Source organism: Staurois parvus, unplaced genomic scaffold, assembly GCF_062004578.1.
Source record: "Staurois parvus isolate SC_StPar_1 unplaced genomic scaffold, SC_StPar_1.0 ptg000463l, whole genome shotgun sequence".
Classification (NCBI taxonomy): Eukaryota; Metazoa; Chordata; class Amphibia; order Anura; family Ranidae; genus Staurois; species Staurois parvus.
The window spans coordinates 186,426-203,537 of NW_028318259.1; the positions used below are offsets into that span (position 1 = coordinate 186,426).

A 17,112-nucleotide genomic window follows, 5' to 3' on the forward strand; every position below is an offset into this window, starting at 1 on the left:
GCCAAAACCACGATTGAAATTTATTTTGAGAGCCTCATTTTTAAAACTGAAAATACATCCCCCATATAGTAATTCATCCCCCATAGTAATTCATCCCCCATATAGTAATTCATCCCCCATATAGTAATTCATCCCCCATAGTAATTCATCCCCCATATAGTAATTCATCCCCCATAGTAATTCATCCCCCATATAGTAAATCATCCCCCATATAGTAATTCATCCCCCATAGTAATTCATCCCCCATATAGTAATTCATCCCCCGTATAGTAATTCATCCCCCATAGTAATTCATCCCCCATATAGTAATTCATCCCCCATAGTAATTCATCCCCCATATAGTAATTCATCCCCCATAGTTATTCATCCCCCATATAGTAATTCATCCCCCATATAGTAATTCATCCCCCATAGTAATTCATCCCTTATATAGTAATTCATCCCCCATAGTAATTCATCCCCCATATAGTAAATCATCCCCCATATAGTAATTCATCCCCCATAGTAATTCATCCCCCATATAGTAATTCATCCCCCCTATAGTAATTCATCCCCCCTATAGTAATTCATCCCCCATATAGTAATTCATCCCCCATATAGTAATTCATCCCCCCTATAGTAATTCATCCCCCATATAGTAATTCATTCCCCATATTGTGTCAATTCACTTACCTTTGCTCCGCGCGTTCCTCTCGCCGTGTTCCCGCGCCGTTCCGGTCTTCAGGGCGGACTGTGAGAGGAGAGGAGTTCGTCACGCTGCCCCGCCTACATCCTGACAGCCAATGTTTGCCGCGCTCCGCGGGCCGGATTAAAAGGTCCGCCGGGCCGTAGTTTGCCCATTGCTGGGCTAGCTGCAGAGTCCTGACTTTTGGGGCGGCCGCCCGAGAGGAGGGAGGGGAGCGGGCGCCCGGCACACAGAAGAGCCGCATTAAAGTGTGTAAAGAGCTGCATGTGGCTCGCGAGCCGCGGCTTGCCGACCACTGCCTAAATGCATTGAGTTGCTGCCATGTGATTGGCTGATTAGCAATTTGTGTTACAAAGCAATTGAACAGGTGTACCTAATAAAGTGGCCGGTGGTTGTGAATATATCACCTAATTATAGACATGCTGGGGAAGTATCGCACAGAAACATCCTACAGATAGATAATAATAGAAGGGTTTCCACAGGGAGAGTCCATTGTATCTCTCCTGATCTGCTACTACTGCACTCTCATACATTGTACATCAATGTATAATAATAATAGTGTGTGACTGTGGAAGGACATTAGAGTGTAAGCTCTTCTAGTCAATAGACTGATGTGACTGGCTCAGTGTTCTCTGTACAGCACTGCAGTGTATGTCAGCGCTATATAAATGTATTATAATAATAATAGTATGTGACTGTGGTGGAACAGTAGAGTTTACATTTTGTTTATTTAACCTCTTGCCATCCGCCTGCTGTTTATAAACGGCAGGGTGGTGGCAGTCCAGGGCCGGGTTGCCGTTCATAAACGGTACCCGCCTTTTCTAGCTGTGCGCGCTCCCTGGGAGCGCGCAGCACCGCGATCCGGTGCCCGCTGTGTCCTCCGGACACAGTGAAACACTGATCGTCGGACGGGACCTCTGTACGAGGTCCCGATCATGTGATCACTGATTGGCGAATCAGTGATCACATGCAAAGTAGTAAGCAAGATGTCACTTGTGACATCATTGCTTACTACGTGTGAAATCTGTGAATGATCACAGAGGTCACATGGTACAAGGCTATTCACAACAGCCTTGTACCATGTGACAAGCTGTGACCAATCACAGCTCACTCAGTACTTCTCAATGACTGCAAGAATGCAGACAAAGAGAAAGAGAAATGATTGCTTTTACATCCTATATGGGTGTAAAAGCAATCAGTGTAAAAAAAAAAAAAAAAATCTTCATCACCCCCCACAAGTAGTACAGTGTCACCACGGTGACACTGTACTGCTAGGGTGACAGTATGTAAAAAAAATAAATAAATAAATAAAAAATAATAATATAAAAAAAATAAAATAAAAATGTAAAAAAAAATGTTTAAAAATTATAATTTTTGGTTGTAAACTAATTTGGATTTTTTTACTAAAAAAATAACAGAATAAATTTTGGCCAAGATTTATGATGAAATATTATTTATTTGCAAAATTTTATTTAAAAAAACACTTTTTTTCAAAATTTTTGGACATATTCATTTACATAGTAAAAAAAATAAAGTCCCAGTTACCTAATTAGCAAGGCCATAATTGCCAGGACTAAATTTGATGCCTAAAATCTTGATTTCCTGTTGGGGCCCTGGAAATACATCTAGAAGCTCAAAGTATTCACCCTCCTCTCCCATCCAGAAAACCTCACTATTATCCCGATTGATCTATGAGCTAGATGCCTCATCCTTGAGACCACCTCCTCATCCTCCTTCATCCCAGAGATGAAAACAGCCACATCATCAGCACAGGCCATGACCCTCAAGGTAGGCTCATCAGCAAAGCCAAATGCACTCCACACACATTCCCACACATATTCTCTAACTTAGATTGTAAATGTGTATAGCAGAATACGAATAGGACATCCCTGACGCACACCTGAGCCAACCTCAAAGGGCCATCCAATCCAACCATTCACAAGGACGAAGCTTTCATCCCCCTGTATAAGGTCTTCATGGCACATAAGAATGAAAGCTCCTCTGTGGTATATGTCAGAGCTGCATGTACAGTTGTGTTCAAAATAATAGCAGTCAGACATCACTAACCGGATCAATCGCTGTTTTTGGTAGAAATGATATTTCTACATGGCAAATAATTTACTAGCAGGTGTAGTAGAGTAATAGAAATCCAACAGACCCAACAGTCATGACATGCATGCTGCTGATTCTGTGTCATTGAATCACTCATTGAAAGGGGCGTGTTCAAAATAATAGCAGTGTGGAGTTCTATTAGTGAGGTCATTCATTCTTTGAAAAACAGGTGTCAATTATTGCCCTTATTTAAGGAAGGAAGGCAGCAAATGTTGTACATGCTGGTTACAGTGCATTTCTCTCTGAAATTCTGAGGAAAATGGGTCGTTCCAGACATTGTTCAGAAGAACAGCGTACCTTGATTAAAAAGTTGATTGGAGAGGGGAAAACATATAAAGAAGTGCAAAAAATGATCGGCTGCTCAGCTAAAATGATTGCAAATGCTTTAAAATGGCAACCAAAACCTGAAAGATGTGGAAGAAAGCGAAAAACTACCATTCGAATGGATAGAAGAATAGCCAAAACGGTGCGGACTCAGCCAACAATAAGCTCCAGGAAGATGAAAGAAGGTGTGACGTTCCCTGTGAGGACTGTTACAATTAGAAGACGCCTATGTGAAGCCAAGCTATCTGCAAGAAGCCCCCGCAAAGTCCCACTGTTGGGAAAAAGACATGCTGAAGAGGTTACAATCTGCCATAGAGCACATTGACTGGCCTAAAGAGAAATGGCGCAACATTTTGTGGACTGATGAAAGTAAGATTGTTCTTTTTGGGTCTAGTGGGCGGAGACAGTTTGTCAGACGACCCCAAACACTGAATTCAAGCCACAGTACACTGTGAAGACCGTGAAGCATGGTGGTGCAAGCATCATGATATGGGGATGTTTCTCATACTACGATGTTGGGCCTATTTATCGCTTACCAGGGATCATGGATCAGTTTGAATACATCAGAATACTTGAAGAAGTCATGCTGCCTTATGCTGAAGAGGAAATGCCCTTGAAATGGGTGTTCCAACAAGACAACGACCCCAAACACACCAGTAAACGTGCAACATCTTGCTTCCAGACCAACAAGATGGACGTTATGGAGTGGCCAGCCCAATCCCCGGATCTTCATCCAATAGAAAACTTGTGGGGTGACATCAAAAATGCCATTTCTGTGGCAAAACCAAGAAATAGAGAACTGTGGAATGTGGTCCAATCATCCTGGGCTGGAATACCTGATCACAGGGGCCAGAAGTTGGGTGACTCCATGCAACACAGATGTACAGCAGTTCTCAGAAACAGTGCGACTACAACCAAATATTCATGAAGTCATTCAAAGGAAAGCAAAATCTTCAAACATTTCTCAGTTTATATAGTGAATGTTTGAGTTTGTAAAGAAGAATACAAACACTGCTATTTTTTTGAACCGTCTAATATTCACTTTTCTTCAATTCTTTTAGAGGAACAACAAAAATTTGATGTATTTTTCTTCATGTTTTGATTTGGAATAGAATGTGTCGTGTTCCCAATGCATTTGTGTGGATGGAAATAAAAGCTATTAGAAGGATTTTCAGCTTTATTCACTTTTTTCAACACACTGCTATTATTTTGAACACAACTGTATGTATAATGATAGTGTGTTACTGTGATGGGGATGTTAGAGTGTAAGCTCCTCTGGTGCAGAGACTGATTTGAATTGCTCAGTGTTCTGTGTACAGTGCTGTGATATATGTCAGAGCTATAAAAAAAGTATAATAAAAATCGTCTGTGACTGTGGTGAGACATTAGAATGTAAGCTCCTTTGGTATAAAAAGAAGTTCTTAGTAATCACATTATTTATTTATTATTGAGAGTCATCGGGTATATCATTATCCACATGAATCGTTTGTGACGTGTATCTGTACAGGAAGGGGTCAGATCGAGTTATTCCCCATATCTTTAGTACCTATGTAATCAGGCCTGCCTAATCTGATGATCTCACCCATCACAGGGTAACCGATAATCACCTAAATAAAGAAGAGTTAATAAATAACCAAAATTTTTTTTTTCCATGGAGCATTTCCATTGACGAATTCATTAGCACCAAGCTCGTGTGGTCTGAAACAGTACTGCACTCATTTTTTTGCAAATAAAAATCCGCTGAGCAGATGGCGATGTTGTTGGTTTTCTCTGTATCCCATCTGAACTTTGAAGAACTATTTTTGGTAGTAGGTAATTTACTTCTTTTTTTTTTTTTAGTATATTTTTGGCCAATGGGGGAAAGCAGGACACACAGAGGAACACACACAAACTCAGGGAGATTACTCCGGCTTCATAGACAGTCCTGTAGGGAGCTGTAGCCAGGACCCCTGTGCTGCAAGGTCACAGTGCCAGCTAGTGAGTTACCATACTGCCTCCTCCTGCCAGAGACCTGGCCCAGCAATGGCCGGCATACAAGCACTGATACTTACAAGGACAGACTTTTAAATAGGGATCTAGACAGAAGCGTCACCAATTACAGTATCTTCCTGATTTCTATATTCTGCTTTAAATTACTCAGTAAATTCCCAGAAAAATGAAAAATGTATTTTGTTAAGACGTACCCGGCATCGATTTCCGCAACATCCCTTACCACAGCAACCTTTACCACCTGCCCGAATGGCATTGCAAGATGGACACAACATCTGCAAGGATACAAGATGAGAATCAGAAAACATTGTAAAATACCATATGACAAAATGTATTCTACGTAGGAGGAGGACAGACTCATAGCTCCCTTCTGTCTGTATCACCCTGCAGGAGGAGGACAGACTCATAGCCCCCTTCTGTCTGTATCACCCTGCAGGAGGAGAACAGACTCATAGCCCCTTCTGTCTGTATCACCCTGCAGGAGGAGGACAGACTCCTAGCCTCCTTCTGTCTGTATCACCCTGCAGGAGGAGAACAGACTCATAGCCCCTTCTGTCTGTATCACCCTGCAGGAGGAGGACAGACTCATAGCTCCCTTCTGTCTGTATCACCCTGCAGGAGGAGGATAGACTCATAGCCCCCTTCTGTCTGTATCACCCTGCAGGAGGAGGACAGACTCATAGCCCCCTTCTGTCTGTATCACCCTGCAGGAGGAGAACAGACTCATAGCCCCCTTCTGTCTGTATCATCCTGCAGGAGGAGGACAGACTCGTAGCTCCCTTCTGTCTGTATCACCCTGCAGGAGGAGGACAGACTCATAGCCCCCTTCTGTCTGTATCACCCCGCAGGAGGAGGACAGAGTCGTAGCCCCCTTCTGTCTGTATCACCCTGCAGGAGGAGAACAGACTCATACTCCCCTTCTGTCTGTATCACCCTGCAGGAGGAGGACAGACTCATGGCCCCCTTCTGTCTGTATCAACCCGCAGGAGGAGGACAGACTCATGGCCCCCTTCTGTCTGTATCAACCTGCAGGAGGAGGACAGACTCCTGGCCCCCTTCTGTCTGTATCAACCTGCAGGAGGAGGACAGACTCCTAGCCCCCTTCTGTCTGTATCACCCTGCAGGAGGAGGACAGACTCGAAGCCCCCTTCTGTCTGTATCACCCTGCAGGAGGAGGACAGACTCATACTCCCCTTCTGTCTGTATCACCCTGCAGGAGGAGGACAGACTCACAGCCCCCTTCTGTCTGTATCACCCTGCAGGAGGAGGACAGACTCACAGCCCCCTTCTGTCTGTATCACCCTGCAGGATGAGGACAGACTCACAGCCCCCTTCTGTCTGTATCACCCTGCAGGAGGAGGACAGACTCGTAGCCCCCTTCTGTCTGTATCACCCTGCAGGAGGAGGACAGACTCGTAGCCCCCTTCTGTCTGTATCACCCCGCAGGAGGAGGACAGACTCGTAGCCCCCTTCTGTCTGTGTCACCCCGCAGGAGGAGGACAGACTCGTAGCCCCCTTCTGTCTGTATCACCCCGCAGGAGGAGGACAGACTCGTAGCCTCCTTCTGTCTGTATGACCCCGCAGGAGGAGGACAGACTCATAGCACCCTTCTGTCAGTATCACCCTGCAGGAGGAGGACAGACTCATAGCCCCCTTCTGTCTCTATCACCCTGCAGGAGGAGGACAGACTCATAGCCCCCTTCTGTCTGTATCACCCTGCAGGAGGAGAACAGACTCATAGCCCCTTCTGTCTGTATCACCCTGCAGGAGGAGGACAGACTCGTAGCCCCCTTCTATCTGTATCACCCTGCAGGAGGAGGACAGACTCGTAGCCCCCTTCTATCTGTATCAGACTGCAGGAGGAGGACAGACTCATAGCCCCCTTCTGTCTCTATCACCCTGCAGGAGGAGGACAGACTCATAGCTCCCTTCTGTCTCTATCACCCTGCATGAGGAGGACAGACTCATAGCTCCCTTCTGTCTCTATCACCCTGCATGAGGAGGACAGACTCATAGCCCCCTTCTATCTGTATCACCCTGCAGGAGGAGGACAGACTCATAGCCCCCTTCTATCTGTATCACCCTGCAGGAGGAGGACAGACTCATAGCCCCCTTCGGTCTGTATCACCCTGCAGGAGGACAGACTTATAGCCCCCTTCTGTCTGTATCACCCTGCAGGAGGAGGACAGACTCATAGCCCCCCTTCTGTCTGTATCACCCTGCAGGAGGACAGACTTATAGCCCCCTTCTGTCTGTATCACCCCGCAGGAGGAGGACAGACTCATAGCCCCCTTCTGTCTGTATCACCCTGCAGGAGGAGGACAGACTCCTAGCTCCCTTCTGTCTGTATCACCCTGCTGGAGGAGAACAGACTCATAGCCCCCTTCTGTCTGTATCACCCTGCAGGAGGAGGACAGACTCATAGCCCCTTCTGTCTGTATCACCCTGCAGGAGGAGGACAGACTCATAGCCCCCTTCTGTCTGTATCACCCTGCAGGAGGAGGACAGACTCAAAGCCCCCTTCTGTCTGTATCACCCTGCAGGAGGAGAACAGACTCCTAGCTCCCTTCTATCTCTGTCATTATATATAAAAAGATAACCTGTTACTCACAGATAATCCGGCGCCTCCTACACCCGCCATCAGCCAGACCTGCATAGTGATATGGTCGGTCCATTTGGTCTCCCCATTAGGAAATATCAGTAACACGTTGGCGATGATGCATATGAACGCCATGGGCAATAGCGCCAAGCCAATGAATCGTGAACATTTTCCCGTACACATTCTGGAGGCTCCTCCAAGATGGAGAACTCAATGTTAGTTCTCTGTAAATCCGGTGTGTGCTTTCTCCACTCGCTGTATGTTGGTTTAATGATAGGGAGATGGGCAAAGTTCATGGAAATTATCAGTCCCTGTTAAGGGACAGGTCCAGGGGAGGGGGATGGATGACGAGGAGAGATCACACAATGGTGACAATGAATAATTATTATTGACAGATAACAAGAGCAAAATCAGTTCATAAAAAAGAGATCTTAAAAATATATATATAATGAATGGTAAGGGTAAGGACAGCTAAATGGTTCCTGGGCTCCTTCAGAGCACCCCGATCTCCGCATATGGTCTTTCCCATTATCGCAGAAGCGCATTATCAGCTCAATAAAGTGACTTCATCCTCCTCAAACACGTATGCAGCCAGGAGATAGAAATGGCAGTTCAGGCGGATGCTTTTGTGAACCACCGGCATGGGTGAAGTTAGACAAGACACAAGACTATTACTACCAAATACACTATATTGCCAAAAGTATTGGCCCCGCCCTCCAAATCATGTGATTCAGGTGTTCCAATCCCCTCCATGGACACAGGTGTATACAATGAAGCCCCTAGACATGCAGACGGCTTCTACAAACATTGGTGAAAGAATGGGTCGCTCTCAGGAGCTCAGTGACTCCAAGCGTGGTCCCGTGATAGGTGGCCTCCTGGGCAATAAGTCCATCCGTGACATTTCCTGGCTACTAAATATTCCACGCTCAACTGTTAGTGGGATTATAACAAAGTGGAAGCCACTGGGAACAACAGCAACTCAGCCACCAAGTGGTAGGCCACGTCACATGACAGAGCGGGGTCAGCGCATGCTGAAGCGCACAGTGCGCAGAAGTCGCCAACTGTCTGCAGAGTCAATAGCTAAAGACCTCCAAACTTGGTGTGGCCTTCAGATGAGCCCAACAACAGTGCGTAGAGAGCTTCATGGAATGGGTTTCCATGGCCGAGCAGCTGCATCCAAGCCTTCCATCACCAAGTGCAATGCAAAGTGTCAGATGAAGTGGTGTAAAGCACGCCGCCACTGGACTCTAGAGCAGGGGAGACATGTTCTCTGGAGGGACCAATTACACTTCTCTGTCTGGCAATCCAATGGACGTGTCTGGGTTTGGCAGTTGCCAGGAGAACAGTACTTGCCTGACTGCATTGTGCCAAGTGTAAAGTTTGGTGGAGGGGAGATTATGGTGTGAGGTTGTTTTTCAGGGCTTGGGCTTGGCCCCCTAGTTCCAGTGAAGGGAACTTTTAAGGCAACATTTTGGATGATTTCATGCTCCCAACTTTGTGGGAAGAGTTTGGGGATGGCCCCTTCCTGTTCCAACATGACTGCGCACCAGTGCACAAAGCAAGGTCCATAAAGACATGGAGGAGCCAGTTTGGGGTGGAGGAACTTGACTGTCCCGCACAGAGTCCTGACCTCAACCCCATAGAACACCTTTGGGATGAATTAGAGCGGAGACTGTGATCCAGGCCTCCTCCCCCGACATCAGTGCCTGACCTGACAAATGTGCTTCTGGAAGAATGGTCCAACCTTCCCATAGACACCCTCCTAAACCTTGTGGACGGCCTTCCCAGAAGAGTTGAATCTGTTATAGCTGCAAAGGGCGGGGCCAACTCAATATTGAGACTGGGAGGCCATTAAAACCGATTTCCCACTGCCCTATAGTAGATATACGTATTTTTGCATTTCTGGGCAGGGGGTAAGGCATGAGCGCCTTGCCAGCGACGCTATTCATGGCCTTGGCTGGCCGGTGATTAATCGCCAGCACCCGGTGATCGAGGAACATTACCGACGGAAGGAGAGAACTGTATGTAAACAATACAGATCTCTCCCCTCTCTGCTCCTGCACACTGCTTTGCATGGCTTTGCATAGCAGACCAATACAAAGCAGTGTGCTTACAGTTGTAGCACAGACACAGTGCCATAGTACAACACACACAGCACACAGTTAACCCTTTGACCACCCCAGGTGTTAACCCCTTCCTGCCCAGTGCCATTAGTACAGTGTCAGTGCTTTGCATTAGCACTGATCACTGTACTGGTGTCACTGGGGATGTCAGTGACACCAAGTCAGTCCCCCCCCCCAGTGTCAGAATGCCTGCTGCAGTCCTGCTATAAGTTGCTCATCGCCGCCATTACTAGTGTTAAAAAAAAAAATTCCAGTATACAGTATCTCCCAGAAGTGAGTCCACCCCTCACATTTTTGTAAATATTTGATTCTCTCTTTTCATGTGACAACACTGAAGAAATGACACTTTGCTACAATGTGACGTAGTCAGTGTACAGCTTATATAACATGGAAATTTGCTGTCCCCTCAAAATAACTCAACACACCGCCATTAATGTCTAAACCGCTGGCAACAAAAGTGAGCACACCCCTAAGTGACAAGGTTCAAATTGGGCCCAAAGTGTCAATATTTTGTGTGGCCGCCATTATTTTCCAGCACTGCCTTAACCCTCTTGGGATGGAGATCACCAGAGCTTCACAGGTTGCCACTGGAGTCCTCTTCCACTCCTCCATGACGTCATCACGGACCTGGTGGATATTAGAGACCTTGCGCTCCTCCACCTTCCGTTTGAGGATGCCCCACAGATGCTCAATAGGGTGGCGGTGTGTTGAGTTATTTTGAGGGGACAGCAAATTTCCATGTTATACAAGCTGTACACTGACTACGTCACATTGTAGCAAAGTGTCATTTCTTCAGTGTTGTCACATGAAAAGATAGAATCAAATATTTACAGAAATGTGAGGGGTGGACTCACTTCTGGGAGATACTGTAAATTCCATTTGGATGCGGCGTTGCATGACCGCGTAATTGTCAGGTAAAATAACGCAGCGCCGTAACGCAAAAAATGGCCTGGTCTGGAAGGGAAATCCTCTGGAGGGTGAGGGGTTAGGGTTATTATTATACAGGATTTATACGGCGCGGACAGTTTGCGCAGAGCTTTAGAACATGACGGCGGACCGTACAATTGCAACACAACTGAATACAGGAGGAATCAGAGGGCCCTGCTCATTACAATCCAAGTAGGAGGGTCAGGAAATACAAAACATTACAAAGTAATACATTCACAAGAATTATTTTGGCCATAAAAAACAATCTTTTTATTTCTTTGGGATCTACAGGAAGAAGCATGCAACAAAATAGAAAAAATTTGATTAAAAAACAAAATACATAAAAATTCTACCTTACCAGAGTTCTGTTTAAGATGACTAGTGTTCCTGTAGATCGGGGGTCACCAAACCTTCCAGACAAAGGGCCAGTTTACTGAGCTTCAGAGTTTAGGGGGAGCGGACTGTAGCCAGCAATAGAAAATGTCCTAACATCAGTGGGAGAAAACAATACCCAATAATTGGTAAAAGGGGAATTATTAGTGCCTCATCATTGTCAGTAGGAGGAATAGTGTCCCATCATTGGTGTCAGTGGGAGGAATAGCGCCCCATCATTGGTGTCAGTGGGAGGAATAGTGCCTCATCATTGTCAGTAGGAGGAATAGTGTCCCATCATTGGTGTCAGTGGGAGGAATAGTGCCCCATCATTGGTGTCAGTGGGAGGAATAGCATCCAATCATTGGTATCAGTGGGAGGAATTGTGCCCCATCATTGGTGTCAGTGGGAGGAATAGTGCCCCATCATTGGTGTCAGTGGGAGGAATAGTGCCCCATCATTGGTATCAGTGGGAGGAATAGTGCCCCATGATTGGTGTCTGTGGGAGGAATAGTGCCCCATCATTGGTGTCAGTGGGAGGAATAGTGCCCCATCATTGGTGTCAGTGGGAGGAATAGTGCCCCATCATTGGTATCAGTGGGAGGAATAGTGCCCCATCATTGGTGTCAGTGGTAGGAATAGTACCCCATCATTGGTATCAGTGGGGGGAATAGTGCCCCATCATTGGTGTCAGTGGGAGGAATAGTGCCGCATCATTGGTATCAGTGGGAGGAATAGTGCCGCATCATTGATGTCAGTGGGAGGAATAGTGCCCCATCATTGGTGTCAGTGGGAGGAATAGTGCCCCATCATTGGTATCAGTGGGAGGAATAGTGCCGCATCATTGGTATCAGTGGGAGGAATAGTGCCCCATCATTGGTGTCAGTGGGAGGAATAGTGCCCCATCATTGGTGTCAGTGGGAGGAATAGTGCCCCATCATTGGTGTCAGTGGGAGGAATAGTGTCCCATCATTGGTGTCAGTGGGAGGAATAGCGCCCCATCATTGGTGTCAGTGGGAGGAATAGCGCCCCATCATTGGTGTCAGTGGGAGGAATAGCGCCCCATCATTGGTGTCAGTGGGAGGAATAGCGCCCCATCATTGGTGTCAGTGGGAGGAATAGCGCCCCATCATTGGTGTCAGTGGGAGGAATAGCGCCCCATCATTGGTGTCAGTGGGAGGAATAGTGCCCCATCATTGGTGTCAGTGGGAGGAATAGCGACCCATCATTGGTATCAGTGGGAGGAATAGCGCCCCATCATTGGTGTCAGTGGGAGGAATAGCGCCCCATCATTGGTGTCAGTGGGAGGAATAGCGCCCCATCATTGGTATCAGTGGGAGGAATAGCGCCCCATCATTGGTATCAGTGGTAGGAATAGCGTCCCATCATTGGTGTCAGTGGGAGGAATAGTGCCCCTTCATTGATATCAGTGGGAGGAATGGTGTCCCATCATTGGTATCAGTGGGAGGAATAGTGTCCCATCATTGGTGTCAGTGGGAGGAATAGTGCCCCATCATTGGTGTCAGTGGGAGGAATAGTGCCCCATCATTGGTGTCAGTGGTAGGAATAGTACCCCATCATTGGTATCAGTGGGAGGAATAGTGCCCCATCATTGGTGTCAGTGGGAGGAATAGTGCCCCATCATTGGTGTCAGTGGGAGGAATAGTGCCCCATCATTGGTGTCAGTGGGAGGAATAGTGCCCCATCATTGGTATCAGTGGTAGGAATAGTGCCCCTTCATTGGTATCAGTGGGAGGAATAGTGTCCCATCATTGGTGTCAGTGGGAGGAATAGTGTCCCATCATTGGTGTCAGTGGGAGGAATAGTGCCCCATCATTGGTGTCAGTGGTAGGAATAGTACCCCATCATTGGTATCAGTGGGAGGAATAGTGTCCCATCATTGGTGTCAGTGGGAGGAATAGTGCCCCATCATTGGTGTCAGTGGGAGGAATAGTGCCCCATCATTGGTGTCAGTGGGAGGAATAGTGCCCCATCATTGGTATCAGTGGTAGGAATAGTGCCCCTTCATTGGTATCAGTGGGAGGAATAGTGTCCCATCATTGGTGTCAGTGGGAGGAATAGTGTCCCATCATTGGTGTCAGTGGGAGGAATAGTGCCCCATCATTGGTGTCAGTGGGAGGAATAGTGCCCCATCATTGGTATCAGTGGGAGGAATAGTGCCCCATCATTGGTGTCAGTGGGAGGAATAGTGTCCCATCATTGGTATCAGTGGGAGGAATAGTGCCCCATCATTGGTGTCAGTGGGAGGAATAGTGCCTCATCATTGGTGTCAGTTGGAGGAATAGTGCCCCATCATTGGTGTCAGTGGGAGGAATAGTGCCCCATCATTGGTGTCAGTGGGAGGAATAGTGCCCCATCATTGGTGTCAGTGGGAGGAATAGTGTCCCATCATTGCTGTCAGTGGGAGGAATAGTGTCCCATCATTGGTGTCAGTGGAAGGAATAGTGCCCCATCATTGGTATCAGTGGGAGGAATAGTGCCCCATAATTGGTATCAGTGGGAGGAATAGTGCCCCATCATTGGTGTCAGTGGGAGGAATAGTGCCTCTTCATTGGTGTCAGTGGAAGGAATAGTGCCCCATCATTGGTGTCAGTGGAAGGAATAGTGCCCCATCATTGGTATCAGTGGGAGGAATAGTGCCCCATCATTGATATCAGTGGGAGGAATAGTGCCCCATAATTGGTATCAGTGGGAGGAATACTGCCCCATCATTGGTGTCAGTGGGAGGAATAGTGCCTCTTCATTGGTGTCAGTGGAAGGAATAGTGCCCCATCATTGGTGTCAGTGGAAGGAATAGTGCCCCATCATTGGTATCAGTGGGAGGAATAGTGCCCCATCATTGGTGTCAGTGGGAGGAATAGTGCCCCATCATTGGTATCAGTGGGAGGAATAGTGCCCCATCATTGGTATCAGTGGGAGGAATACTGCCCCATCATTGGTGTCAGTGGGAGGAATAGTGCCTCTTCATTGGTGTCAGTGGAAGGAATAGTGCCTCTTCATTGGTGTCAGTGGAAGGAATAGTGCCCCATCATTGGTGTCAGTGGGAGGAATAGTACCTCTTCATTGGTGTCAGTGGAAGGAATAGTGCCTCTTCATTGGTGTCAGTGGAAGGAATAGTGCCCCATCATTGGTGTCAGTGGGAGGAATAGTGCCCCATCATTGGTATCCCTGGGAGGAATAGTGCCCCATCATTGGTATCCCTGGGAGGAATAGTGCCCCATCATTGGTGTCAGTGGGAGGAATAGTGCCCCATCATTGGTGTCAGTGGAAGGAATAGTGCCCCATCATTGGTGTCAGTGGAAGGAATAGTGCCCCATCATTGGTGTCAGTGGAAGGAATAGTGCCCCATCATTGGTGTCAGTGGAAGGAATAGTACCCCATCATTGGTGTCAGTGGGAGGAATAGTGCCCCATCATTGGTATCAGTAGGAGGAATAGTGCCCCATCATTGGTATCAGTGGAAGGAATAGTGCCCCATCATTGGTGTCAGTGGGAGGAATAGTGCCCCATCATTGGTGTCAGTGGGAGGAATAGTGCCCCAAGGGCCAATAAAGGCGAGTGTAGGGCACATTCGGCTCACAGGCCGCAGTTTGGAGACCATTGCTGTTGTTAGAAGGTGTAGAAGTGATTCTGGGATTTGGCCCCGTGTATAATGACACTACAATTGTGTTCCTGATACAAAATATGGAGAAATTGGTTACAAATCATATAAAGTATTTTATTTAAAGTTTGTGTATTTTTTTTGTCACACCACAGAAACAGCAAATGGAGGAATTCAGGCCCCTTGCACACCGTATTCTTCTAGACACTTCGTAAAAGCAGCGTTTTTGCATGCGCTTTTATGTGTGTCAATGCGCATTAGTGCGTCGAGGGTTAATGCATTCTATTAATGTATTCTAGCCATGAGAGCAGAGCTGTGGGAGGGGCTCAGCAGGCTCCACCTACTACAGGCTGAGTGCAGAAAACTACAAGAAGGAGCGGAGAAAAGACTGGACACCTGAACAGAGAAAGAGAGCAGAGCTGTGGGAGGAGCTTAGCAGACTCCACCTACTACAGGCTGAGTGCAGAAAACTACAGGAGGGGGCGGAGACAAGACTGGACACCCTGCACAAATGAGAGAGCAGCAGTGGCCGGTCTTTATTACAGGAAATAAAAGTCTCACACTGGATTACTGCCCAGATCTGGAAGAAATGCACAAAGCTCACTGAAATCTGAGGAAGAGTACACACAACCAATGGATTTAGACGATATTGGCGGGTCCTGGAGTTCAGCTTTAACTGACACTATTTATTTCAGGTACTTATATATCGCCGTCAATTTACGCAGCACTTTACATATATATTGTACATTCACATCAGTCCCTAACCCTCAAGGGGCGTACAATCTAAGGTCCCTAACCCTCAAGGGGCGTACAATCTAAGGTCTCTAACCCCCAAGGGGCGTACAATCTAAGGTCCCTAACCCTCAAGGGGTGTACAATCTAAAGTCCCTAACCCCCAAGGGGCGTACAATCTAAGGTCTCTAACCCTCAAGGGGCGTACAATCTAAGGTCCCTAACCCTCAAGGGGCGTACAATCTAAGGTCTCTAACCCCCAAGGGGCGTACAATCTAAGGTCTCTAACCCTCAAGGGGCGTACAATCTAAGGTCTCTAACCCTCAAGGGGCGTACAATCTAAGGTCCCTAACCCTCAAGGGGCGTACAATCTAAGGTCCCTAACCCTCAAGGGGCGTATAATCTAAGGTCCCTAACCCTCAAGGGGCGTACAATCTAAGGTCCCTAACCCTCAAGGGGCGTACAATCTAAGGTCCCTAACCCTCAAGGGATGTACAATCTAAGGTCCCTAACCCTCAAGGGATGTACAATCTAAGGTCCCTAACCCTCAAGGGGCGTACAATCTAAGGTCCCTAACCCTCAAGGGATGTACAATCTAAGGTCCCTAACCCTCAAGGGGCGTACAATCTAAGGTCCCTAATCCTCAAGGGGCGTACAATCTAAGGTCCCTAACCCTCAAGGGGCATACAATCTAAGGTCCCTAACCCTCAAGGGGCGTACAATCTAAGGTCCCTAACTCACATTCATATATACACATACTAGGGACAATATAGACAGGAGCCAATTCACCTACCAGCATGTCTTTGGAGTGTGGGAGGAAACCGGAGTACCTGGAGGAAACCCACGCAGGCACAGGGAGAACATGCAAACTCCAGGAAGGTGGTGCCGTAGTTGGGATTCGAACCAGCGACCTGAGTACTGCCAGGCGGAGTGCTAACCATTTAGAGACTGCGCTGCCCATTCCTATGTGTAGATTCAGCCCCAGTTCACATCAATGTGGCTTTACAATCGCACAACTTTAACATGTGACTATGCAGTATGTCTTTGTTGCGACTTGCTGCCACTCGGTGCGACTTCATTAATAGATGTCAATGCAAATCGCAACAAAGTCGCACAACATTAGTGCAGGAACCTTTTTTCGAGGACTTGAGCCGCAGTCATTAGAATGGTTCTATTGAAAGATATTAGATGCGTCTTCGAACTCGCAAGTTGCATGAAAAGTCACCCTGGTGTGAACCTGGCACCCAAACAAACATGTAGATAAAAGGACACAGCTAGAGAACTGACCACGCTGTGCTCTCATGCCTAGTATGGTCAGTTTTTAATAGGAAAGCAGAGGGACTGGCAGGATCACCAGGGACTTCACACAAAGGAAGCAATACAAAGAGTACAGGAGACGTCTTCATTCCAGTACATGGTACAGCTGGCACATGTCAGGAATATGAAATGTTGGGTTTATGTATTCTTTAACCCCTCCCCCTCCAGAGGATTTCCCCCCTTCCTGACCAGGTCATTGTTTGCGTTATGGCGCTGCGTTACTTTAACTGACAATTGAGCAGTCATGCAACGCTGCGCCCAAATTAAATTTATGTCTTTTTTTCCACACAAATTGAGCTTTCTTTTGGTGG

General features: G+C 47.1%; 1 protein-coding gene and 1 long non-coding RNA gene across 2 annotated transcripts in view; both read right to left on the reverse strand.

The window, feature by feature from the left end:
• Window positions 1-7,986, reverse strand: part of TM4SF5 (transmembrane 4 L six family member 5) — a 29,048-nt gene extending 21,062 nt beyond the window's left edge. The window contains exons 1-2 of the mRNA XM_089688945.1: window positions 7,722-7,986; window positions 5,305-5,385 (exon numbers count right to left, since the gene is read on the reverse strand). Coding sequence (XP_089545071.1) covers window positions 5,305-5,385; window positions 7,722-7,892 — 252 coding nt within the window. The 5' untranslated portion in view covers window positions 7,893-7,986. The remainder of the gene's footprint in view (window positions 1-5,304; window positions 5,386-7,721) is intronic.
• Window positions 7,987-14,848: 6,862 nt separating this feature from the next.
• LOC149452799 (uncharacterized) lies at window positions 14,849-15,551 on the reverse strand. The gene is made up of 2 exons (XR_016314838.1): window positions 15,199-15,551; window positions 14,849-15,092 (listed from the first exon to the last, which is right to left on the reverse strand). It is a non-coding gene; the product is annotated as an uncharacterized LOC149452799 (long non-coding RNA).
• Window positions 15,552-17,112: the final 1,561 nt, after the last annotated feature.